At 42.3% G+C, this 25,746-nt stretch overlaps 1 protein-coding gene across 10 annotated transcripts in view; it reads left to right on the top strand.

Moving 5' to 3' along the window:
• The window catches only part of lrrfip2 (leucine rich repeat (in FLII) interacting protein 2), a 261,526-nt gene extending 237,140 nt beyond the window's left edge, over nt 1-24,386 (top strand). For all 10 annotated transcript variants that reach the window (XM_038809832.1, XM_038809829.1, XM_038809830.1 and 7 more), the window contains 5 exons: nt 2,763-2,812; nt 14,042-14,162; nt 18,360-18,439; nt 21,638-21,742; nt 23,271-24,386. In XM_038809832.1, the coding sequence (XP_038665760.1) occupies nt 2,763-2,812; nt 14,042-14,162; nt 18,360-18,439; nt 21,638-21,742; nt 23,271-23,381 (467 nt within the window). In that variant the 3' untranslated portion in view covers nt 23,382-24,386. The remainder of the gene's footprint in view (nt 1-2,762; nt 2,813-14,041; nt 14,163-18,359; nt 18,440-21,637; nt 21,743-23,270) is intronic.
• Nucleotides 24,387-25,746: the final 1,360 nt, after the last annotated feature.

Consider the following 25,746-nt stretch of genomic DNA (forward strand, 5'->3'; position numbering starts at 1 on the left):
GTTATTCGTCGTACGAGTCCTAGCCTCTGACCTACTTTTGTAGCCCACTGTATTTTATATGGCTTGTCAAGTTCAGTTTCTGGTCAATGTTAACCCCCAGGATATTGATGATGGGGGATTCAGTGATGGTAATGCCATTGAATGTCATGGGGTGATGGTCTGATTCTCTCTTATTGGAGGTGATAATTGCCTGGCACTTGTCAGACCAAGCATGGATATTGTCAGGCCGTGCTGCATTTGCACGTGGACTGCACCCGTGTCTGAGGACTTGCAAATGATGCTGGACATTGTGCAATCATGAGCAAGCATCCCCACATCTGACCTTATGTTGGAAGGAAGGTCATTCATGATGCTGAAGACAGTTGGGTCTCGGACACTAGCCTGAGAAACTCCTGCCATGATATCCAGGGATTTAGATGACTGACTTCCAACAATCACAACCATTTTCCTTTGCGCTAGATATGACATCAACCAACAGTGAGTTTTCCCCCTAATTCCCATTGACTGTAATTTTGCTGGGGCTCCTTGATGCCATACTCTAGTAAATACAACCTTAATGTCAAAAACAGTCACTCACCTCGCCTCTGGAGTTCAGTCAACTCTTTTGTCCATGTGTAAACCAAGGCTGTAATCAGGCCAGCAGCTGAGTGACCCAGGTGGAACCAAACTGAGTATCAGTGAGCCCGTTATAGCTAAGTAAGTACCACTTGATAGCATTGTTGATGACCTCTTCAATCACTTTACCGATGATTGAGAGTAGACTGATAGGGTGGTAATTGGCCGGGTTGGATTTGTCCTGCTTTTTGTGTTCAGGATAGACTGGACAATATTGCACATTGCTGGTAGGTGCCAGTGTTGTAGCTGTACTGGAATAGCTTGGCCATGGGTGTGGCAAGTTCTGGACCTTAAGTCTTTAGCACTACTGCTGGAAAATTGTCAGGGCCCATAGCCATTGCAGGATCCAGTCCCTTCAGATGTTTCTTGATATCAGATGGGGTGAATGGAATTGGTTGAAGACTGGCATCTGTGATGCTGGCGACCTCTAGGGGAGACTGACTTGGATCATCCACTTGGCACTTCAGTGCGAATGCTTCAGCCTTTTCTTTTGCACAGATGTGCTGGCCTGCTCCATCATTGAGCATGGGGATATTTGTGGAGACTCCACCTCCAATGAGTTGTTTGATGGTCCACCACCATTCACGACAGGACTTCAGAGCTCAGATCTGAACCATTGGTTGTAGGATTGAATACAATTCCTCTGCTGCTAGTGGTCCATAGAACCTTGTGAATGCCAAGTTTTGAGTGGCTAGATCTGTTCTGAATTTATTCCATTTAAGAAGGTAGAGCCACACAACATGATGTAGAGTGAAGTTGGCTTTATTTCTGCAATTACTGTAAGATGATCACTCTCAGCACCAGCAATGGGCAGATGCATCTACAATGGATTAATTGGTGAGGGTGAGCTCACATAGGTTTTTCCCTTTTGTTGATTCTCTCACTACAGCCATAGGCCTAATCTGGCAGATACGTCCTTCAGGACTTGAGCAGTGTGGCTAAAAGTGGTGGTAGCGTACAGCCTTTTCCTGATTTAATTATAAGTTCTCCACACACTGTATTCTGTGCCCTTGCTTCCCTCAGTGATTTTGTAAGTGGTGTTCAAGTTGGAGTATTAATCCATCAGTTGAGCAGAGGTGAGGGGGTGTGGGCATTAGACGGCAATCAGGAGGCTTCCTTGTCGTCTGTCCTCGTGTCCTGGGAGTTCAGGATGTTCAAAGTCAATGTTGAGTACTCCCAGAACCAATCCCCTTTGACTGTATGATGCTGTGCTGTTACCCCTGTCATGAGAGATGCAGGACCCCATCTATGGTGCACACTATTTGACGTTTGGGAAATATGCTGAACTATATGAATGTAAAATGTTGGATAAACTTGAGTGCGATGTCTTCATCATCCCATATTTGATTCTCCAAGCTCATGTAAATGAATGTTGGATACCTACCATCCTAGAAAAATCCTCTTGATGCAAATACCATGTTGCAAACGAGGCATTAACAAATCGAAAGCAGAATGGAATGGTTACAAGCATAGAACGAAAGGGATAATATAGCAAGTTATTGTTACACTCTGATACCACAGCAGCAGTCTGCCCAGATTGTCCTCGCCATTAATGAACTAAACCATTTTAAAAGGAGTAGAAAACGCTTGTCAACTCCAGCGTTTGTTCCTCTCATGCAGTGCACATGAGTTAAGCTGCATACACCAAGGTACATATGCCCTTTTCAGTCTCTGGCATAGTTTTTTATTTTCAGACTTTGAAGTTGAAATGTGACAATACATTTTCACAGATGCCAGGCCAGGACCAGCCAGATAACGTGCTAGGGAATTGACCTCTGCAGTACACAGGCATGTTACTGTTGCAATTCGACATTGCAACTCTGAACAACTGCAAATTAATTGCACTAATGCAGCTGGAAATGCATCAGTACACATAATTTGAGTGACCACAGGAGCTCAGGAAATCTGAAGTAAATACTCTGGTCTGGCAGCATCTGTGCAGAGAGAAACAGAACTAACTTTTCAGGTCAAGACCCCGTTAACTCTGTTTCTCACTGCACAGATGCTGCCAGACTTGCTGAGTATTTCGAGCATTTGCTGTTTTTAATTCAGATTTTGCTGAAGTTGTCAACTGAATTTGTTCAAGTTATGCATTAAATAATAAATTGTTTTTTAACCTTGAAACTTGCAAATTTTTCCTATTATAGATGTGCGGCTCAAGAAACTGGCTGATGAAAAGGAAGAATTACTTGCACAGGTAATTAACTTAAGTGGATGCAGATTGGGGAAGAAAGCAAAATGCAATCTGAAAAAAGCTTGTCGTATTCAAAAGGAAGTCTTGTTCCCAGTGAACTTTGTGACTTCAGTACAGATCCAATTGGGCATAGATTTTTGCTGCCATTTGGAAGCTAGCGAATGTGTGATGTGGGAGGGACTGCAATTCTAGCTTAATCTGTGATCAGGAGAGCAGAGGAGGGTTTATTTTGTGCCTGGCTTTGCAGTGTCTGAACTGGTCCTGCTTGATGCGCATGCATGCTGCCTGAAAGGGCAAGAATTCCATTCCCTAGCGCCAACATAGCTCACTTTAATAAGAACAAAAAGCAAGGAATCTTGCATTGCAGGAGCACTTGAAAATATTTTGTGTTAATCTGGTTCGATTCCCGGCTTGGGTCACTGCGTATACGGAGTCTGCACGTTCTCCCTGTGTCTGCGTAGGTTTCCTCCGGTTTCCTCCTACAAGTCCCGTAAGACGTGCTATTAGGTAATTTGGACATTCTGAATTCTCCCTCTGTATACCCGAACAGGCGCCGGAATCAGGTGACTAGGGGCTTTTCACAGTAGAACATAGAACATTACAGCGCAGTACAGGCCCTTCGGCCCTCGATGTTGCGCCGTCCTGTGAAACCCCTCTAAAGTCGCTCTACACTATTCCCTTATCGTCCATATGCCTATCCAATGACCATTTGAATGCGTTTAGTGTTGGCGAGTCCACTACTGTTGCCGACAGGGCATTCCACGCCCTTACTACTCTCTGAGTAAAGAACCTACCTCTGACATCTGTCCTATATCTATCTCCCCTCAGTTTAAAGCTATGCCCCCTCGTGCTGGACATCACCATCCGAGGAAAAAGGCTCTCAATGTCCACCCTACCTAATCCTCTGATCATCTTGTATGCCTCAATTAAGTCACCTCTTAACCTTCTCTCTAACGAAAACAGCCTCAAGTCCTTCATCCTTTCCTCATATGATCTTCCCTCCATACCAGGCAACATCCTTGTAAATCTCCTCTGTACCCTTTCCAATGCTTCCACATCCTTCCTATAATGTGGCGACCAGAATTGCACACAATTCTCCAAATGCGGCCGCACCAGAGTTTTGTACAACTGCAACATGATCTCATGGCTCCGAAACTATATTCCTCTACCAATAAAAGCTTACACACCGTACACCTTCTTAACAACCCTCTCAACCTGGGTGGCAACTTTCAGGGATCTATGGACATGGACACCGAGATCTCTCTGCTCGTCCACACTACCAAGAATCTTACCATTAGCCCAGTACTCTGTCTTCCTGTTATTCCTTCCAAAATGAATCACCTCACACTTTTCCTGCATTAAACTCCATTTGCCACCTGTCAGCCCAGTTCTGCAGCTTATCTATGTCCGTCTGTAACTTGTAACATCCTTCTGCACTGTCCACAACTCCACCGACTTTAGTGTCATCTGCAAATTTACTCACCCATCCTTATACGCCCTCCTCCAGGTTATTTATAAAAATGACAAACAGCAGCAGCCCCAAAACAGAGCCTTGTGGTACACCATTAGTAACTGGACACCAGTCAGAACATTTCCCATCAACAACCACCCTTTGTCTTCTATCAGCTAGCCAATTTCTGATCCAAACTGCTAAATCACCCTGAATCCCATGCTTCTATATTTTCTGCAATAGCCTACCGTGGGGAACCTTATCAAACGCTTTACTGAAATCCATATACCACCTCATCAACTGGTTTACCCTCATCCACCTGTTTGGTCACCTTCTCGAAGAACTCAATAAGGTTTGTGAGGCACGACCTACCCTTCACAAAACCATGTTGACTATCTCTAATCAAATTATTCCTTTCCAGATGATTATACATCCTATCTCTTATAAACCTTTCCAAGACTTTTCCCACAACAGAAGTAAGGCTCACTGGTCTATAGTTACCGGGATTGTCTCTACTCCCCTTCTTGAACAAGGGGACAACATTTGCTATCCTCTAGTCTTCTGGCACTATTCCTGTAGACAAAGATGACTTAAAGGTCAAAGCCAAAGGCTCAGCAATCTCCTCCCTAGCTTCCCAGAGAATCCTAGGATAAATCCCATCCAGCCCAGGGGACTTATCTATTTTCACACTTTCCAGAATCGCTAACACCTCCTCCTTATGAACCTCAAGCTCTTCTAGTCTAGTAGCCTGTATCTCAGTGTTCTCCTCGACAACTTTGTCTTTTTTCTGTGTGAATACAGACGGAAAATACTCATTTAGCACCTCTCCTATCTCCTCGACTCCGCGCACAACTTCCCACTACTGTCCTTGACTGGCCCTACTCTTACCTTAGTCATTCTTTTATTCCTGACATATCTATAGAAAGCTTTAGGGTTATCCTTAATCCTACCTGCCAAAGACTTCTCATGTCCTCACTTGGCTCTTCTTAGCTCTCTCTTTAGAGCCTTCCTAGCTAACTTGTAACTCTCAAAAGCCCTAACTGAACCATCACCTCTCATCTTTACATAAGCCTCCTTCTTCCTCTTGACAAGTGTTTCAACTGCTTTAGTAACCCATGGTTCCCTCGCTCGACCACTTCCTCCCTGCCTAACAGGTACATACTTATCAAGGACACGCAGTAGCTGTTCCTTGAACATGCTCCACATTTCCATTGTGTCCATCCCCTGCAGTTTTCCTCTCCAGCCGATGCATCCTAAGTCTTACAGTGTTAATATAAACCTACTTGTGACAATAAGGATTATTATTATTAAGTCTCTACATAACAACATTGACAAAAGTACTTCTCAATAATTGAGATTCCGGGGAAGCATGTTTGTGAGGTTGTGAAAGGCACTCGATGAACCAATTGGCAGGCAACATTGAACCAGGCCCACACCATTGAGGGAAGAGACAGGTTGGGAAGCTGAGGAAGGAGCCATGCCACACCATCAAGAGAGAAAGTCGTTGAAGGACCCGGCTCAGTACACCAAATAATTGATAGATCGAGATTAACCAATAAAATTAAAATTTTTACAGGTTTAACTTTTCACAATAACTTTTTTTTTTAATAAACAATTTTGGTTTTACAACAACAACACAATAAACAATGTACATGAACTATAAACATAGTGCAGAAGTCTGCATCCTCCCTTACAGGTCCCACCTTTATTAACCCCCTATTCTAAGCTAAACTAGCTGCCGATTAATTTTCCGCAAAGTAGTCGACGAACGGTTGCCACCTCCGGGCGAACCCAAACATTGATCCTCTCAAGGTGAACTTGATTTTCTCCAAACAGAAAGCTCGCCATGTCAGATAGCCAGGGATCCGACTTTGGGGGCTTTGAGTCCCTCCAAGCTAATAATATCAGGCTCCAGGCTGCCAGGGAAGCAAAGGTCAGAACTTCTGCCTCTTTCTCCTGGGTACCCGGAAAGTCCGACACCCTGAAAATCGCCTGCTCTGGACTCGGTGCCACCCTTGTTTTTAACACCGTGGACATGACATTGCAAACCCCTGCCAGAATCTCCTAAGCTTTGAACATGTCCAGAACATGTTCGCCAGCTCTCCCGCACACTTTGCACACCTATCTTCTACCCCAAAGAACCTGCTCATCCGGGCCACTGTCATGTGAGCCCGGTGCACGACCTTGAATTGTGTCAGGTTGAGCCTGGCTCATGTGGACGCATTGACTTTGCTCAACACGTCCGGGAAGATTGAGACCTGCCTACGTAGGAAGTGTACCTAGGCTATACTTATACAGGATAGTTTGGGGTTATTTCCCTTGGAACAAAGAAGATGGAGGGGTGATTTAATTGAGGTGTACAAAATTATGAGGGGGATGTGATAAAGTGGACAGGATAAAATTGCTTCCCTTGATGGAGAATTCCAAAACCAGGGGACATAGATTAAGATTCATAGATTCAAACTAAGGAGCTGGTCATTGATTTCACAAAGCAAAGGGGCATACACACCCAGTCTGCATCAATGGTGCCGAGTTGGAGTATGACAGCTTCATATTCCTAGGTATACACATCACCAACAATCTGTCCTGGACCCCCACATCGACACTAGAAACACAACAGTGCCTGTATTTCCTCAGGAAACTAAGGAAAGTTGGAATGTGCACCATAGAAAGCATCCTATCTGGTTGCATCACAGCTTGGTATGGCCTAAGACCGTATGAACCTACAGAAAGTCATGAACACAGCCCAGTCCATCACGCGAACCCGCCTCCCAACCATTGATTCTGTCTAAACCGCCCACTGCCTTGGGAGAATGGGCAACATAATCAAAGACTGCTCCCACCTGGTGATTCTCTCTTCCAACCTCGGGCATAAGGTACAAAAGTCAGAAAACATGCACTAACAGGTTCAAAAACAACTTCACCCCCACTGTTACCAGACTCCTGAATGACCCTCTTATGGACTGAACTGATCTCTCATCACATCCTCTCTACTGCGTAGCACTACACTGCTGTATGCTTCACCTGATATCTATGTCTATGTATTTACATTGTGTATTTATCGTGTGCCCTATGTTTTTCATGTATGGAACGATCTGCCTGAACTGTACGCAGAACAATCCTTTTAACTGTAGCTCAGTGGACGTGACAAATCTAAATCGAAGATAAGTGGCAGACGGTGTAAAGAGGACATGAGGAAGAACATTTTTACGCAGAGGGTAGTGGGAGTCTGAAATTCGCTGCTCAAGTTGGTGGTGGAGGCAGAGACCCTAAACTCTTTCTTAAAAAGTACCTGGAACTGCATCTTAAGTGCTGTAAGATACAGGGCTATGGACGGGTGCAGGAAGGTGAGATTAGAAAAGACACCTTGAACATGATAAGAACTAGGAGCAGGAGTAGGCCATCTGGCCCCTTGAGCCTGCTCCGCCAGTCAATGGGATCATGGCTGATCTTTTGTGGACTCAGCTCCACTTTCCGGCCTAAACACCATAACCCTTAATCCCTTTATTCTTTATCTTAAAAACATTTAATGAAGGAGCCTCAACTGCTTCACTGGGCAAGGAATTCCATAGATTTACAACCCTTTGGGTGAAGAAGTTCCTCCCAAACACAGTCTTAAATCTACTTCCCCTTATTTTGAGGCTATGCCCCCTAGTTCTGCTTTCACCCGCCAGTGGAAACAACCTGCCCGCATCTATCCTATCTATTCCCTTCATAATTTTATATGTTTCTATAAGATCCCCCTTCACCCTTCTAAATTCCAACAAGTGCAGTGCCAGTCTACTCAACCTCCCCTCGTAATCTAACCCCTTCAGCTCTGGGATTAACCTAGTGAATCTCCTCTGCATACCCTCCAGTGCCAGTACATCCTTTCTCAAGTAAGGAGACCAAAACTGAACACAATACTCCAGGTGTGGCCTCACTAACACCTCATACAATTGGAGCATAACCTCCCTCGTCTTAAACTCCATCCCTCCAGCAATTAAGGACAAAATTCCATTTGCCTTCTTAATCACCTGTTGCACCTGTAAACCAAGTTTTTGCGACTCATGCACTAGCACACCCAGGTCTATCTGCACAGCAGCATGCTTTAATATTTTATCATTTAAATAATAATCCCATTTGCTGTTATTCCTAACAAAATGGATAACCTCACATTTGTCAACATTGTATTCCATCTGCCAGACCCTAGCCCATTCACTTAACCTATCCAAATCCCTCTGCAGACTTCTAGTATCTTTTCGCTTTACCACTCATCTTAGTGTCATCTGCAAACTTGGACACATTGCCCTTGGTCCCCAACTCCAAATCATCTACGTAAATTGTGAACAATTCTGGGCCCAACACTGATCCCTGAGGGACACCACTAGCTACCGATTGCCAACCAGAGAAACACCCATTAATCCCCACTCTTTGCTTTCTATTAATTAACCAATCCTCTATCCATGCTACTACTTTACCCTTAATGCCATGCATCTTTATCTTATGCAGCAACCTTTTGTATGGCACCTTGTCAAAGGCTTTCTGGAAATCCAGATAGACCACATCCATTGGCTCCCCGTTATCTACTGCATTGGTAATGTCCTCAAAAAATTCCACTAAATTAGTTAGGCACGACCTGCCCTGTATGAACCCATGCTGCGTCTGCTCAATGGGACAATTTCTATCCAGATGCCTCGCTATTTCTTCCTTGATGATAGATTCCAGCATCTTCCCTACTACCGAAGTTAAGCTCACTGGCCTATAATTACCCACTCTCTGCCTACCTCCTTTTTTAAACAGTGGTGTCACGTTTGCTAATTTCCAATCCACCGGGACCACCCCAGAGTCTAGTGAATTTTGGTAAATTATCACTAGTGCATTTGCAATTTTCCTAGCTGTCTCTTTTAGCGCTCTGGGATGCATTCCATTAGGGCCAGGAGACTTGTCTACCTTTAGCCCCATTAGCTTTCCCATCACTACCTCCTTAGTGATAACAATCCTCTCAAGGTCCTCACCTGTCATAGCCTCATTTCTATCAGTCACTGGCATGTTATTTGTGTCTTCCACTGTGAAGACCGACCCAAAAAACCTGTTCAGCTCCTCAGCCATTTCTTCATCTCCCATTATTAAAACTCCCTTCTCATCCTCTTAAGGGACCAATATTTACCTTTGCCACTCTTTTTTGTTTTATATATTTGTCAAAACTTTTACTGTCTGTTTTTATATTCTGAGCAAGTTTATTCTCATAATCTATCTTACTCTTCTTTATAGCTTTTATAGTAGCTTTCTGTTGCCCCCTAAAGATTTCCCAGTCCTCTAGTCTCCCACTAATCTTTGCCACTTTGTATGCTGGGGTGTCCTCGGCTGGCATGGACAAGATGGGCCAAATGGTGGCCTCCTGTGCTGTTACTTTTCTATGTTTCTATGATTCCACTCAGTTTCCAAGGTTAAAACAAACTCAAGGCTGTTTAATGCTAGGTTCTTTACGTAGCTGTCAAGTTAACAGTTTTAAATATTGAATATGTCCAAGTGAGTTGCAGTCTAATCATATTGTTGCTATCAATAGGCTTCACAGTACCTTACCCTTGAGTGTTGACCCGGGTACAGTAAAAAACACCTGCTTCTCCTTAGTCACTGGTATTCACCTTGGGACCACAGCAAGATGCACCTGAGGTGGGCCACCTATCCGTCAAAAGGGTGTATGTTGCGTCAGGAAGCTGTAGAAGGGGCCACCCACCATGTAGAGCGAGGAGGTCAGGCCCAGAATGTCTTGGCCCAGAGGGTGGAGTTGGGCAAGAAGCCAGGAAAGGAGCTATGCCATATCATCGAGAGACAGGAAGTAGGGAAGGGACTTCACCACGAAGAGGGAGTGCTGACGTTTCGGGAAGGACCCAGCCCAGGACCCCACACTATCAACGGGGAAGGTCGGGAAGGGCGTTCTGGGGGTGGACGGTTGAGACTGTTGGTGCTTTACCTTTGCTTATGCTCTTGCAGCCTTCAGCTAGGTCCAAAGTGAAGAAATTGTCAACAAAACAAAAATAGAACAGTTTTCACACAAGTTCTGACATGAGATACACAAGAAAGGAGTTATTGGGGAATCTGTTGCATCATAGAACATAGAACACTACAGCGCAGTACGGGCCCTTCGGCCCTCGATGTTGCGCCGACCTGTGAAACCATCTGAAGCCTATCTGACCTACACTATTCCATTTTCATCCATATGTCTATCCAGTGACCACTTAAATGCCCTTAAAGTTGGCGAGTCTACTACTGTTGCAGGCAGGGCGTTCCACACCCCTACTACTCTCTGAGTAAAGAAACTGCCTCTGACATCTGTCCTATATCTACCACCCCTCAATTTAAAGCTATGTCCCCTCGTGTTGGTCATCACCATCCGAGGAAAAAGACTCTCACTGTCCACCCTATCTAACCCTCTGACTATCTTATATGTCTCTATTAAGTCACCTCTCAGCCTTCTCCTCTCTAACAAAAACAACCTCAAGTCCCTGAGCCTTTCCTCGTAAGACCTTCCCTCCATACCAGGCAACATCCTAGTAAATCTCCTCTGAACCCTTTCCAAAGCTTCCACATCCTTCCTATAATGTGGTGACCAGAACTGCACGCAGTACTCCAGGTGCGGCCGCACCAGAGTTATGTACAGCTGCAGCATGACCTTGTGGCTCCGAAACTCAATCCCCCTGCTGATAAAGGCTAGCACACCATATGCCTTCTTAACAGCCCTATTAACCTGGGTGGCAACTTTCAGGGATTTATGTACCTGGATGCCGAGATCTCTCTGTTCATCTACACTACCAAGAATCTTGCCATTAGCCCAGTACTCTGCATTCCTGTTACTCCTTCCAAAGTGAACCACCTCACACTTTTCCGCATTAAACTCCATCTGCCACCTCTCAGCCCAGCTCTGCAGCTTATCTATGTCCCTCTGTATCCTATAACATCCTTCAGCACTATCCACAACTCCACCGACCTTCGTGTCACCTGCAAATTTACTAACCCATCCTTCTACTCCCTCTTCCAGGTCATTTATAAAAATGACAAACAGCAGTGGCCCCAAAACAGATCCTTGCGGTACACCACTAGTAACTGAACTCCAGGATGAACATTTGCCATCAACCACCACCCACCACCCTCTGTCTTCTTTCAGCTAGCCAATTACTGATCCAAACCGCTAAATCACCTTCAATCCCATACTTCCTTATTTTCTGCAATAGCCTCCTTTTTAGTTATTCATTCACATGATGTGGGCATCGCTGGTCTACACAGACCACCATTTATTCCACATCCCTAATTGCCTTGGTGAAGGTGGTAGTGTGCCACCTTCTAGAGTGGGGACCTGAGGAGGAGGCCAAGATATGTCATCTACTCAGCACTTCCAGCCGAAGATTGTTGGAAATGTTTCAGCCTCGTCTTTTGCACTGTGATGTGCTCTACTCCCCCATCATTGAGAATGGGGATAATTATGGAGCCACCTCCAGAGAGTTGTTTAATTGTCCACCACCATTCACGATTGGATGTGACAGAGATCCGTTCATTGTTGGATTGCTTAGCTTTGTCTATCACTTGTTGCTTCTGCTGTTCGGTTTGCACATAGTCCTGTGTTGTAGCAGCACTGGGTTGACACCTCATTTTTAGGTATGATCGGTGCTGCTCCTGGCATGCCCTCCTGCATTCTTCATTGAACAATGGCTGATGCCCCGTTTGATGTTAATGCTAGAGTGGGGGGTTATGCTGGGCCAGGAGGTTACAGATTATGGTCAAACACAGTTCATTATCTGCAGCACCTTCTGGATGCCCAATTTTGAGCTGCAAGATATGTTCAAAATCTGTCCTGTTTAGCATGGTGTTTGTGCCACAAAACACAATGGAGAGTATCCACAAATGTGAAGATGGGACTGTCTCCACAAGGACTCTGATGTTCAGTCCTACCAATACTGCCATAGATAGACACATCTGAGACTGGTAGTTGGGTGTGAACGAGATCAAGTAAGTTCTTTCCTCCTATTGGATCCCTGGATCCCTCGCCACCTGCCACTGACCACTCTTGGTGATGGACATTGAAGTCCCCGTGATCTTTCCACCCTCAGCGCGTCTTCCAATTGGTGTTTAAAATGGAGATGTTTTGATTCATCGGCTCATCAGAGGAGTGGTTGGTTGGTGGTAATTAACAGGAGGTCTCCTTGCCCGCATTTTACCTGATGACATGAGACTTGATGGGGTCTGGAGTCCATGTTGAGTTCTCCCAGGGCAGCTCCCTCTCTGCTGTATATTCCCGTACTAGCATTCTGGTGAGTCTGTTCTGCCAGTGGGACAGGACATACCCAGGGATAGTGACGGTGGTGTCTGGGACTTTGTACAGTATGATTCTCTGACCATGACAATGTCAGGTTGTTGCTTGACAAGTTTGTGACGGCTCTCCAAATTCTGACAAAAGCCTCCAGATGTGAGTACAAGGACTTTGGCAAACCCAGCCCTGTTGACCCTGCAATCTCGTTCTGGTACCTAGGCCGCTGCCAGTTTCATTCTTTTTAGACTTTGTAGCGGTTTGATACAACTGAGTGGCATTCCATGCCATTTCAGAGGGCATTTAAGAATCAAGCAGATTAATTAACCAATGATCATTGTGGTTCAGAACCACACAATCATTGGCTGGGTAGCCTGTCAGTCAGGATGATTAGCTGCTTTGGACACTAACCATCCAGATTGTCAGACTACTTGGCCAATGAGCCCAGGACCTCCTAGAGCAAACCCTGGTGATTAGCACAGTGCTTGGACACACACAACCCTCCCCCCTTCACACACACACATACACACCTCCCTAGTCCTGGTTAAGAGTATTCTGGGGGGTAGGGGAATAAGTGATAATTTAGATGTGACATTTTTGTTCCTTGAAATCCATCAGTTTCCTTTGCTTTTGTAAAAATAGCAAATGACCCTCTTATGGACTTGCCTCATTAACACTACACCCCTGTATGCTTCACCTGATGCCGGTGTTATCTAGTTACATTGTGAACCTTGTGTTGCCCTGTTATGTATTTTCTTTTATTTCCTTTTCTTTTCACTTACTTAATGATCTGTTGAACTGCTCAAAGAAAAATACTTTGCACTGTACCTCGGTACACGTGACAATAAACAAATCCAATCCAAATAGCTAACCTGCTTGACCATAAACAAATTACTCTTGTGTGCCTTAATGATTATCATCAATAGATTGTTTCTATTCTAAAATGCTATTTAAGCATTTATCATGACTGCAAACCTTTTCAAGGCGTCTCGATAATCCTGGCAGAAGACCATTGAACTCTTACTCATGCGATGAACCTCACTCATTTTAAACCTCCTCTTATAAAAAGATGTTTCCATATCACAACAAGCACTTCAGCACACAGAACTAAAGAGTCCAGTATGTGGCCTGGGCATAGAGACAGTGGGAGGATAGTGAATTGTTGAGAAACTAAAATCAGTTTTGCACCGCAGAAAATAAACTCACAGCTAATTGCAGGAAGTCGTTGATGATTTTAAACATCTCTTCATCCTAAGGGTACAGCCTCCTGACTGAAGAAGGTGCTGTGTTCCTGTGTGGTCAGATGTGAATCTGTTTTCCAGAGAGCTTTCAATATTTAAATGTTTTCTTCATACATAAAATGTATATTTAAATCTCCCAATAAGGGACATTTTACTGTAAATGTCTTAGTTTGATAACATTTCCACCTTTCTAAGTATGTGCTCCTAGTGTTTCAGTTATTTTGAACTTATCATCCTTTGACACTTGGCTTTGGTAGATCAGAAAGCTGAAATTGCAGTTTGAAGAGGAACGACAGAAGAATTCCAAGATTGAGAATGTGCTCACCGATTCTGATCGACTAGAAAATGGCACAGATCTACAAATGCTTGAAATGCAGAGTAAGTTCAATACATATTCTGTTATATGTCATGGAATCTAAAGCTGTTCTGCCTGCTAACTAATAATTAAAAATGTAATTATCAGTCTCCTCTCCAACCCGTTCTTGTCTGAAGGTACTGATATTTGCTGGATCTCTGGTTTCTTGCCCAAGTAGTTGAGCCAATGAGTGTCAATGAGCTTAATGTATGCAAAAGCATCCTTTTCCCAAATAACTTCATTTGGCTGTTAACATAAGAATATAACATTAGAAATGAAGCAGGAGAAGACCACAGAGCCTGCCCAATGCTTTGTTTCCTTACTACTATTATGACCACTTCTTTTTGTTCTCTGACATCTGTTGCTATATTTATCTGGTTCTAAATATAGCGGTAATATGGTCACCTTCCTTAATCCTAATTATGTTTGTTCTAGAGTCGCCAGGTATCTTTCGATACCGCCACAAGGTTCAAACCCGAATACTGATCAGAGAACCAATGCACCAGTTAGTTAGTTCAAAGTCAATACTATTTATTTACATACACAGTAAGATTTACTCATGCACAGAATAACGCCTATACTTAACTTCGGGTGCCCACTCAGTCAGAGGAACAATGGCCGTTGTTCAGATCTGAGGTTGTTGGGTTTGAAGATGTACAGGAGAACAGCTAAGGTCGTCCGTCTGATAGCGAGCGTTGACCTTGGACTTACTTCCTTCTGGTGCAGCTGGTGGACAGGTCTCTCCACTTTGAGAGCCGAGTCCAAGAGAGTGATTCTCTCTCGGGGCCTTCTTCTTATACCTGAAGGGGCTTTGCGCGCTTTTGGGCGGGCCTTGAACTTGGCCCCACTTAATTGGGCGTATCTTGATCACTTGTATTGATCTTGACCAATAAAGGGGTGGGTGCCCTGATGGCTGGGCGTGTCTTTGGTGGTCGTTGGCCTTGCTTTGTTTGTGTCTTTCTGGCACCGGGGTGTCTGCAATAGTATCGGTTACTTGAATGTTATTCCTTTGTCCCCGGAGATGGGCCATCAATATGTTTATTGACCTACAGTTTCAGTCTCGTCTGGGAGTTGCCTTCTCAATACGCATACAGGCTCTGTGCCTGCTTGCTTTCCTAACACTGTCCATATTTCATTTTTCATTTCCGTATAGTCATTGCGATCATCCATTTTGTATTCTGGAAGTGGCCATCCCAGATGGCTACACATATTTGTTATTTAATCTCCCCTGCCCTTTTACCTGTCCCTGACCCTTCTCCCCTTCCTCAATGGCATTAAATGTTTCTGCCTCTCTTCAGCTCCAAAGAGTCACATCAGACTCAAAAGTTTAGTTCTGTTTCTCCCTCCACAGATGCTGCCAGATCTGCTGAATTTTCCCAGCATTTCCTATTTTTATTTAAGCAAATAGCATGTTGGCCTTTATTGTGGGATTGGAGACAAAAATAAAGAGATCTTGCTACAGTTGTATAGAGCTTTGGTGTAACCACAAGTGGGATACTGCATGCAATTTAGGTCTCCATATTTAAGAGAGGATATATTTGTACTAGCCGCAGTACAGCAAAGGTTTGCCAAATTAGTGAAAAAAAGTGTGCTGCTTTGTCCTGATTGGTGTTGAGCTTCTTGGGTTTGTTGGAACTGCACTGATCCAAGCAAGTAGAGAATATTCCATCACACACTTAACTTGAGCCTTGTAATTGGTGGACAGGCTTTGGAAAGTCAGGACCTGGATTACTCTCTGCGAAATTCCCAACTTCTGACTTGCACTTGTAGCCATAATATAGTCCAGATCAGTGGTAACCCCCAGGATGTTGATAGTGGGGGATTCAGCAATGGTAATTCCATTGAATGTCATGGGGAGTTTGTTAGATCCTCTCATTGGAGATGGTTATTGCATGGCACTTGTGTAGCACAAATGTTACTTGCCACTTGCCTCACCTCTGTACATTGTCCAGGTCTTGCTGCAAAGGTATGGTGGTTGACACTGATGCCTCATAGCTCCAGGGACCTGGGTTCAATTCCAGCCTCGGGTGATGTCTCTGTGGAGTTTGCACTTTCTCCCCAAGACTGCATGGGGTTCCTCTGGCTGCTCCGGTTTCCTCCCACAGTCCAAAGATGTGGTCAGGTGGATTGGCCATAATTAATTCTCCCTTAGTGTCCAAAAAGGTTAGGTTAGGTGGGGTACAGGGTTAAGGGGATAGGGTGGGAACCTGACCATAATAGGGTACCCTTTCAGATTGTTGGTGCAGACTCGATGGGTTGAATGGGAGAGTGCAAGGTAGCACAGTGGTTAGCACAGTTGCTTCACAGCTCCAGGGTTCCATGTTCCATTCCTGGCTTGGGTCACTGTGTCTGCGTGCGCTTCCTCCGGGTGCTCCGGTTTCTTCCTCATAGTTCAAATATGTGCAGGTTAGGTGGATTGGCCATTCTAAATTGCCCTTCGTGTCCAAAAAGATTAGGTGGGGTTACTGGGTTACGGGGATAGAGTAGAGGTGTGGGCTTAGGTAGGGTGCTCTTTCCAAGGGCTGGTGCAGACTCAATAGGACGAATGGCCTCCTTCTGCACTGTAGTGATTCTATGTGCACATTATCTAAGCAGTCTTGAACGACACTGAACGTTGTGCATTCATCTGTGAATATCCTCACTTCTGACCTTGTAATGGAGGGCAAGTCATTGATGAGACAGCTAAAGATGTTTGGGTCTAAGACACCATCCTGAGGAACTCTTACAGTGATGTCCTGTGACTGAGGTGATTGACCACCAACAACCAAAGCCATATTCTTTCGTTCTATGTATGACACCAACAAGTGGAAAGTTTTCCGCCTGATTCCCACTGGTTTCAGTTTAGCTTGGGCTCCTCGATGAATTGGCAGACGAGGTATGTTTGCATTAGGCTTCACTGGAACATGCAGCAGGCGGAGGACAGCAATGTAAGCATGTGAGCAAGATAGTGATAGGTAAAATGGCATGCGACCAGTAGGTCGGAGTCATGCTTGCTATTTGTTTTCCGAATTGCTTGCTGCTGTACCTCCATGCTCCACCTTTGGTGCTCCTTGTACATGCTGTTGCCCTCAGGCTAAGTTGCAACTGACATGGAGGACGTAAACAATTACACAATATATTTAGTATAACTGAAACTATTAATGTTTAAAATACTAGACAAGTATCGAACTGCTCTTCATTGGATCAATGTTAAAATACTAATTACTTGTATTAATGAACCAGAAGACTCACAGCCTGGACTCCGATACTACCTGTTGCAAGGTGAGGTGATCAGTCTCCCTTCTATGGGTTGTCTTCTTCTGAGTCCCGGACTCCAGGCTTCCTTGCCCGATGGTTGTTCCTGCAGGTCATGCAGTGGAGGTTTCTAACCTCCTCTTTCTATCTAGTTTTTTTCCAGAATCAAGGAAGTTCTTAGCCATGTATACGCACGACCATGGGCCATCAGATTACACATTACCAGTTAAAACATGATATATCACCTCTCCTTGTTCTTCTGATCTGTCTTTGCCTAACAGTCTGCAACCGCAGCAGTTTCATGCTGAGTACATCTTATCACACACTGCTTATTTAACAGGCTGGTTTGTTGAACTGTATCCACAGCTTCCTTTTCCCATCAAGTTTTATGGATATTTAGCTGTTAGCCATCTGGCTACAATGTCTTTTAAAATATATTCTGCTTTTTCATATTTACAACCAGAATGAGTCACCCTAACTGATACTCCACCTGCCACTTGGTTTTCCACTCACTTAACCTTACCATACCTCTTTGCAGCCTTTTTCTGTCCTTGCATTTTGCATTCCCACTAACTTTGTATCATTAGCAAACTTAGATACAGTACGCTCAGTCTCTTTGTCTAGATTATTAATATAGACTGTAATTGGATGAGGCCCCAGTGGTAAACTTGAAAATGCCTAATTCATCCCTCCTTTCTGAATCCTGTCCACAAAACAATCCTCTATCCACGCTAATTTATCACCTTAAGCCCTTGTGAGTTAGCCTTTTGTGTGGCACCTTATTGAATGCCTTTTGGATATCCAAGTATATTACACCTACTGTTCTCTTTTATCTACCCTGCTAGTTACATCCTCAAAAATTCTAATGAAGTTATATGATGTATAGACAGGATTTTCATTTCACAAAAACAAATTAACTTGTTATAATCATACTATCCCATGCTGTTCTGAGTTTTGTGTTCCATCTCCTCACTCTTTTTTTTCAGGAGATGTAAATAGGCAGTTGAGTGAATACAAGTTTAAACTGTCTAAGGCAGAACAGGACATAGCAACTGTTGAACAAAATGTAAGTTTTTTTTTCATTCTGTAGGCATTTATAGTGCTGAAGTATAATGATTGTATTGTAATTATGCACAAATGTTTTTTTATCTGTACTTGTATGCCTGTATTTTCACAGATATCCAAATTTCATTTCTGTTGTTAGCATTTTAACTTTTATTTTGATGCAACATTTAACATTAAAATATTTACAATGATAATTATTGTAAAATTGCTATACGGGCATCTCCTGGGAACGTTGTTGTTTCAAATTGTGGTTACTGCGTTGCTTTTTAGCTCCACTAACATGCCGTGAGTAAATCCGTGGGGATTTGCTAGTTAATTAAAATAAATTAAAATATGATACAAATGTCACCAATTTCTGTTGATGTCCAAAGAAATATATTTAATGCCTGAGTTTGAAGATACAAATGACTGAGATAAGACTGATATTTTTCCTCCAGTGTGGTGACAGAAAGTTCTTTGGAACTTGTTTTAGCACAGGCCAGGTTAAAAATTTGTGCTTTTATATATAATTGCAAAAAAGGAGATATCTACTTGCAGTAAACTTCCTGATCATTCAGTGAGCACTGTACAGTCTAGGACTAAGATCTACGGACCAGAAATATCCAGCTTTCCATCTATGCTGAGGTAGCCGAGCTCAGAGAGGCTAAGGGAGGATTTGACAAAACGTCATCCAGACTCAAAGCGTTAGATCCATGTTCTCTCCGCAGATGCTGTCAGACCTGCTGAAATTGTCCAGTATTTTCTGTTTTGTTTCAGATTCCAGCATCCGCAGTAATTTGCTTTTATTTACTTAAATAAGGGAGGGTTGTATACGTGTATAATATTTTAAATGTCTGCATATTCAATGTTATAATTATGTCGTGATTTATCAGTTTTCTATTATCCAACATGAATTATTGTTCGTTTTCACCACTTTTAGGTAAGGGGATTTCCATTTTGGGACCGTGTATATTCCCTCATTCTTGAAGATCCATACTTAAATTTATTTACACTTTTAGTCCCTAATTGTTGGTATCTTCAAGTTTTTTGGACCTGCTTGTTTGGAAAGGGCTATTGCCTCTTTAGTGGATGAACTCTTCATGATATAACCAGTTTCCGAAGGTACAGGGGATGATGGATTTAAATTGTGTGTCTCCCCCAAGTCTCCATGGGCCATGAAGACAAAGACTTGGGCGTCCTTTCTTTAAATGATGTGGGGTTGTGGGGAGAAGGCAGAAGAATGGGGATAAGAAACATATCAGCCATGATTGAATGGCGGAATAGACTCAATGGGCCAAATTCTGCTCCTATGTCTTATCGTCTTGTAAGTGCCCCTATTTCTTCGACCAGAAAAGACAGGCAGGCTTTTATCAAAGCTTTCCTGCAGCTGATCATTGGGAGATATCCAAGAGAAATGCAGATTCACTCAACCTTTTTGCAGAAGCTCTTGCTTTCATGCGACATTCTACATGGCCCAGCCAGGATGTAGAAATCTGCCATGCTGTTTCTTAATTGTAGACCAATTGTGAATTTAAATTCAAAGAGTACGCTTGCTAAATAGCAAATAGAGGCAATCTTTCCTTCCTGACCCAAATTATAAACAGAATCAACACGCTGAGCTTTGTTTTACCATCAATTGACATATATGGTTATACCAATCTGCTGTGTTTAAAATCTCAACTTTTCAAAAAGCTCGTTATTTTTCTATCATGCTCTAAGGAAATTCCTGCTTACAAAGGTGGGCACCATGCTTTGTTGTGCAGTTGTGTTTAATATTTATTACAGACACAATGGAGGGAGCTGAGTCTGAAACTTTTGAGCCATCATTTAGGGTCAGTGGCAGCAGACTTACCTCTAAGTCAACAAGTTAAGTCCACTGCAGATACTCGATTACATCTATACTGACACCCCAGTGCTGTACTTTGTGTGGCACAAGGGGTGGGGGCTTCTTTTGGATGAGCCATTAAACCAAGGTCTTGTCTTCTCTTGTATTAAATTAAAATACCACGGATGCTGGCAATCTGAAATAAAAACAGAAAAATGGCAAAAAAAAACCCCGCAGATCTTGACAGCATCTGTGGAGAGAGAAACAGAGTCAACGTTTTGAGTCTGAAATGTTACCTCTTTCACTTGCCACAGTTGCTGCTGGACCTGCTGAGTTTTTTCCAGCACTTTTTTGTTTTTATTCCTGTCTTCTCTTTGAAGATGGGTGTAAAAGTTAATTAAAGACAGATGAGTTCACTTAGTGTCGTGGCCAACAACATTTTGATTTTATTAAAAAATGTTTTAATTGGTCATTAATTCACTGATGTTTGTGGGACCTTGCAAATTGACTGTCACTTTTTTTACAACGAAAAGTCCGAAAAACACTTGCATTTAAATAGAACCTTTCATGACCTCAGGATATTCAAAAACACTTTACAGTCAAGGAAGTACTTTTCGAAGTGCGGTTATTGTTGTAGGATAGGAAACATGGTAGTGAATTTGCTTACAGCCAGCTCACAGTGAAATGAATGACCAGATGATCTGCTTTATGCGTTTGTTGAGGGATAAATGTTGGCCAGGATACGGGGAGAACTCTTGCTAGATTATGTTGAACCGTGGACCTTTAACTCCCAACTGAGATGACAGATGGGAATTCCACAACATTCTCATGGAAATGCCAGCAGAGATTATCTGTTCAGGTTTCTGAAAATATGCTTTTGGCTCTGAGGTGGATATGCTGCCACTGGCTCAAGACTGACGCATTAATAACTAAACGTCAAAAATACTTTGTTGGCTATGAAATGTTTTGTAACATCCTGCAGTAGTGAGATGTTGTATATCAATGCAGATTGTTTTCACCATAGACTGCTATTTCAAATTTCCAAGGAGTCAAGTGCAGTAACTGCTCTCTGATATGTACGCTATGCTTTCCCTCATTGTTTACTGAACCCTTTTTGCTAGGTGTGCTTTGCAATCTTTGAATAAAATGTATATAATGATTTTGATGTTTTCCTATATTACCATATCAATTATTTTGGATTCATCAAAATAAGGAAACCTTTGTAGCATCTGCAAATGCAGTGACTCACTCATCACATTCTCAAACTTAGTTGTCTGCATATAACAAACACTGATTTATCCAGATTATATTTTGCTGAATAATTCTGTTGGTAAATCTTCCTGCAGTTTCATTGGCAGCAATATTGTAGCTTCTGTTTATTGTTTGAATTTTCAGGTAGTCAGACTTGAAGGACAGGTATTTCGTTATAAAACAGCAACAGAAAACTCAGAAAAAATAGAGGATGAACTAAAAGCAGAAAAGAGAAGGCTGCAGCGAGAGGTATGCAGAATGCTTACTCAATGCTGCTATGTTCTTAGTTACAGAAATAAGTTGCACTTTCTAGTCATTCTATATGGGAACTAAATGAATAGCTCTTTGAGATCTGGCACTGTAGACTAAATGGTCTTTTCTTTGCTGAAGTTGTCTCATCATTTCTTTTGACTTAACACATTTTACCCTCCTAATTTTTATTTGCTCCTCTGCTCTTCTAATGTTAGCTGCCAGATTGTTGCTCTTAATGTCGTACACTATTTGAATATAATTTCCAACACTTTTTTTTAAACTTGAGTACCCAAATCTTTTTTTCCCAATTAAGGGGCAATTTAGCATGATCAATCCACTTACCCTACATATCTTTTTGGGTTGAGAAGGTGGGACACACACAGACATGGGACATGAGCAAACTCCACACAGACAGTGACCCGGGGCCTCGGTGTTGTGATGCAGCAGTGCTAACCATGCTGCCCAACATTACTCCGTGTTTAAATACTTTTAAAATAATTTATATACCATGTTTTAACATTACTTTTGCTAACCCCAAGATCCCCTACAAAACGGCTAGTCAGTCGGGTTGGCTTTTTTCTTACTACAATACCAATTTTTCATTTTCAGTTCTGTAATACATTGTCAAGAAAAATATGATTTTCTTTTTTAAATTTCCCTACTGGCTGCTAAGACTGCCCAAGGCTCTCAGATATACTTAACAAATCTTACTTGCACAAACTTTTTAACTCCACAAACATCTTGACTGCACAAACGTACTATTCATGTTTCTGTCACTCTTTTGTGCTCCCTTAATAGCCTCCTTCTGCAATGTAGGGATTCTATGATATTTATGACGTATCTGCCTGTGCGGGATTAGCACACTATAATTACACCATTTTTCCAGTAGTGGCATTGTTGTGCCTTCGATTTGCATTTCCCAACTCCTTAACCTGATTATGCAGGAACTATGCTCCAGCTAATTGTACCTCTCTGCGTTCTGCAATGTTAGTAGTCTTTCTGATTAACTATAAATAATATCAAAGTAATTTGTAAGATTAAAGTCAAATGTATGCCTTTACAGGTGGGATTGAATTATGTCTCTGCACAGAATCTAATTAACCCTGCCCTTTGATCTAATTTAATTTAACTGCTGCAGTCCCTAAATGAAAATCAAAGTTTTTTGGTTGGCCTGGAAAACATTGCTTTTCCAAGATATGAGACATGAATCAATTTTCAACCTTGTAGTTGGTTGTAGTTGTGCATGATTTAAGACAATTGGAACTGGCACAGGTCCAGCTAAAGCTGGTGACTTTTGATTTGTGACTTTCAAACATTTTGTGATTTCATATTTACATTTAGTGTGCTTTTTGAGTATTTTTTCATTTGGATCAGAATGTAGAACAACCTGGTGCCATTTTACTCAGCTGGACTAGTTGTGGACATTTAATTTGAAGTTTTTAAACTGTAGTTAGGAATTCTAGTTATTTTTCTGAGTATTTGTGAGCTTAGTGATAATTACCAAGTGTTCTTAATTTCTCCTCAGTTACGATCAGCGTTGGATAAGAATGAGGAAATGGAAATGACCAATAGCCACTTGATGAAGCGGTTAGAGAAGATGAAGGCCAACAGAAATGCACTACTCTCTCAGCAGTAGAGATGGAAAACCCAGTGTACTGTACCTATAACTAGCAGAACTTCAATGCGTCACAATTTATAGACCATATTCCAATGGTGCAACCACTTCAAAACACTGAAAGATGTCCTTTATTAAGGCTTCAGTTTTATAAATGTTGGCATAAAGATTTTGTAATTTATGAGAGAATGATGGCATTGTCTAATGTCTATATGTTTGATAATTGTGAACTGTATTGCCTGTTTAGCTCAGTGGGTTAATAGCCTTTGAAATGGGTTGTGTACTTGTTATGAGTGACTTAGCAGGTAAATACAAATAGATTTGATTGTTCATGGCTTTAATACGCCAAATTGATTTACATAAACCTTTCTGCTGCTTAGAAATTATAGTGGTTGCTTAAAGACCTTGAACAACTGCATGAACGGAACTGATACACAAGATAACCTCGCAAGTCTCTTTTGAAAATCTGACTGCTCTCATTTGCCAATAGTTCTGTGCACCCCACAATGCAGAAATCCCCACTTCAAGTGCCTTTTACATGGTGCAAAGGAGATTATCTTGATCTGGTTATTCATTCAACAAAATTTATGGACCAATGATTTGGTCTAAAATATTGTAATCAATGTATTTTAAAAAGCAAAGTGGGTAAATTTCTAAGACATGTTTCTGCCAAAAGTGACATACCTTTTTTTCATCAAAAATACAATTTCAAATTGTCTTTTGTATTATATACAACTTATTTGAGTAAGTAAGATTGATACGTTTTGCAAATGTCCCAGCAGTTTCGTTTTAAACCAGGAACTGGGCATCTCTGCTGCTCTCCTCACTTCATGAAGTTAAAAAATACCAAATGGATGAACTATTTCCTTTGCTGTATAAAATATTGGACTGCATCTTCAAAGTATTACTTGTGTTGCTTATGTAAAAGGGTTTGGTCTTTCTGAAAAAAAAAACAGGCTTGTGAATGGGGGTTTTGACAATAAATGAAACTGTGGGCACTTTATATAATGAGACCACAGAATTTTATTTTTGTGATTGCTGCATCTGTCTTCAAATAGTTAGAAGCAAAGAGCTATATAGTTTGTGCAGGATGCCTGCAGTCATCTTAGAAGAGCATCTTCAACATTTACCCAGCCAGCCACTTAAGCGTTTGGAAGGAAGAAAAACATAAACAGTCTTCACTTATTGTAACAGGTCAGTAACTAAATTGATAGCTGCTGACTTACCACGGTTGGCCAGATTCAACTTTATAGCTTTGCACAAGTTATGAGTGTTGTGGAAGATTGGCAATCTTGGCGGAGATGTCAGGGCTAATGTTCCGCCAGAACATTACTGAGCAGTATAAGGCTGAATGTGTAAAATGAATGTAGAATATTAATCACGGGAGATTTCAAATACCCCCTGATAAACTGGCAAGAAGAGGTAGGGAAAGGGGAAGAGTTTGCAGGACTCCTTTGTTACCCAGACCATGAGGCCCAATGAGAGGGATCACTACTACATCTAACAATGGGAAGGAACCAGGGCAGATAAGGTAAACACAAAAGTAATGTGCTAAAGCTTAAAATGATGATTGAGAAAGACATGATGAGTGGTATCAGAATAAGGGAGAAAATAATGAAGTCTAAATCAGGGTTGCTGTGCCTGTATGTGAATGCATGAAGTATAGTGAATACGACTGGGGGAGTTAACAGGCGCAGTTTGCCGTGTGGATATATAATGTGACGATAACAGAGATCTGGCTCAAGGAAGGGCAAGACTGGATGCTAAATGTTCTTTCAGTATAAGATGTTCAGAAAAGATAGGAAACAAAGGAAAGGAAGAGGGGTGGTGGTGTTGGTTAGGGAGAGCATTGCAGTGCTGGAAAAAGAGGATGACCCAGGGGTTCAAGGACAGAATCAACTGGCTAGAGCTAAGAAACAAAAAGTGCAGTTACATCACTTGGTGTAGACAAAAGACCATCAACTAATGAGAAGGATGTAGAAAACAAATCTGCAGGGAAATTACAGAGAGATACAAGCATTATAGAGTAGTTATAATGGGGAAGTTTAATTACCTGAGTGTAGACTGAGATGGTGATGGTATAAATGGTGGGGAGGGGCAAATATTCCTAGATTGTGTTTGAAACCTTTTCTACAGCAATGTGTCCAGTCCAACAAGAAAGGATGCACTTTTGGACCTGGTTCTTGGAGATAAGGAGGGCCAAGTAGATCATGTGTTAGCGGGGGAATATTTAGGAGAGAGTGATCATTGTATTGTAAGGTTTAAGATGATGATAGAAAAGGATAATGGGCAATCCATTAATTAACTGGGGAGCAACTTTGTTGGGGTAAAAATGGAGCTGGGCCAGATAGATTGGAAAGAATAATGGGCTACCTTTAAAAACAAA

This window comes from Scyliorhinus canicula, chromosome 10, assembly GCF_902713615.1.
Source record: "Scyliorhinus canicula chromosome 10, sScyCan1.1, whole genome shotgun sequence".
Taxonomy (NCBI): Eukaryota; Metazoa; Chordata; class Chondrichthyes; order Carcharhiniformes; family Scyliorhinidae; genus Scyliorhinus; species Scyliorhinus canicula.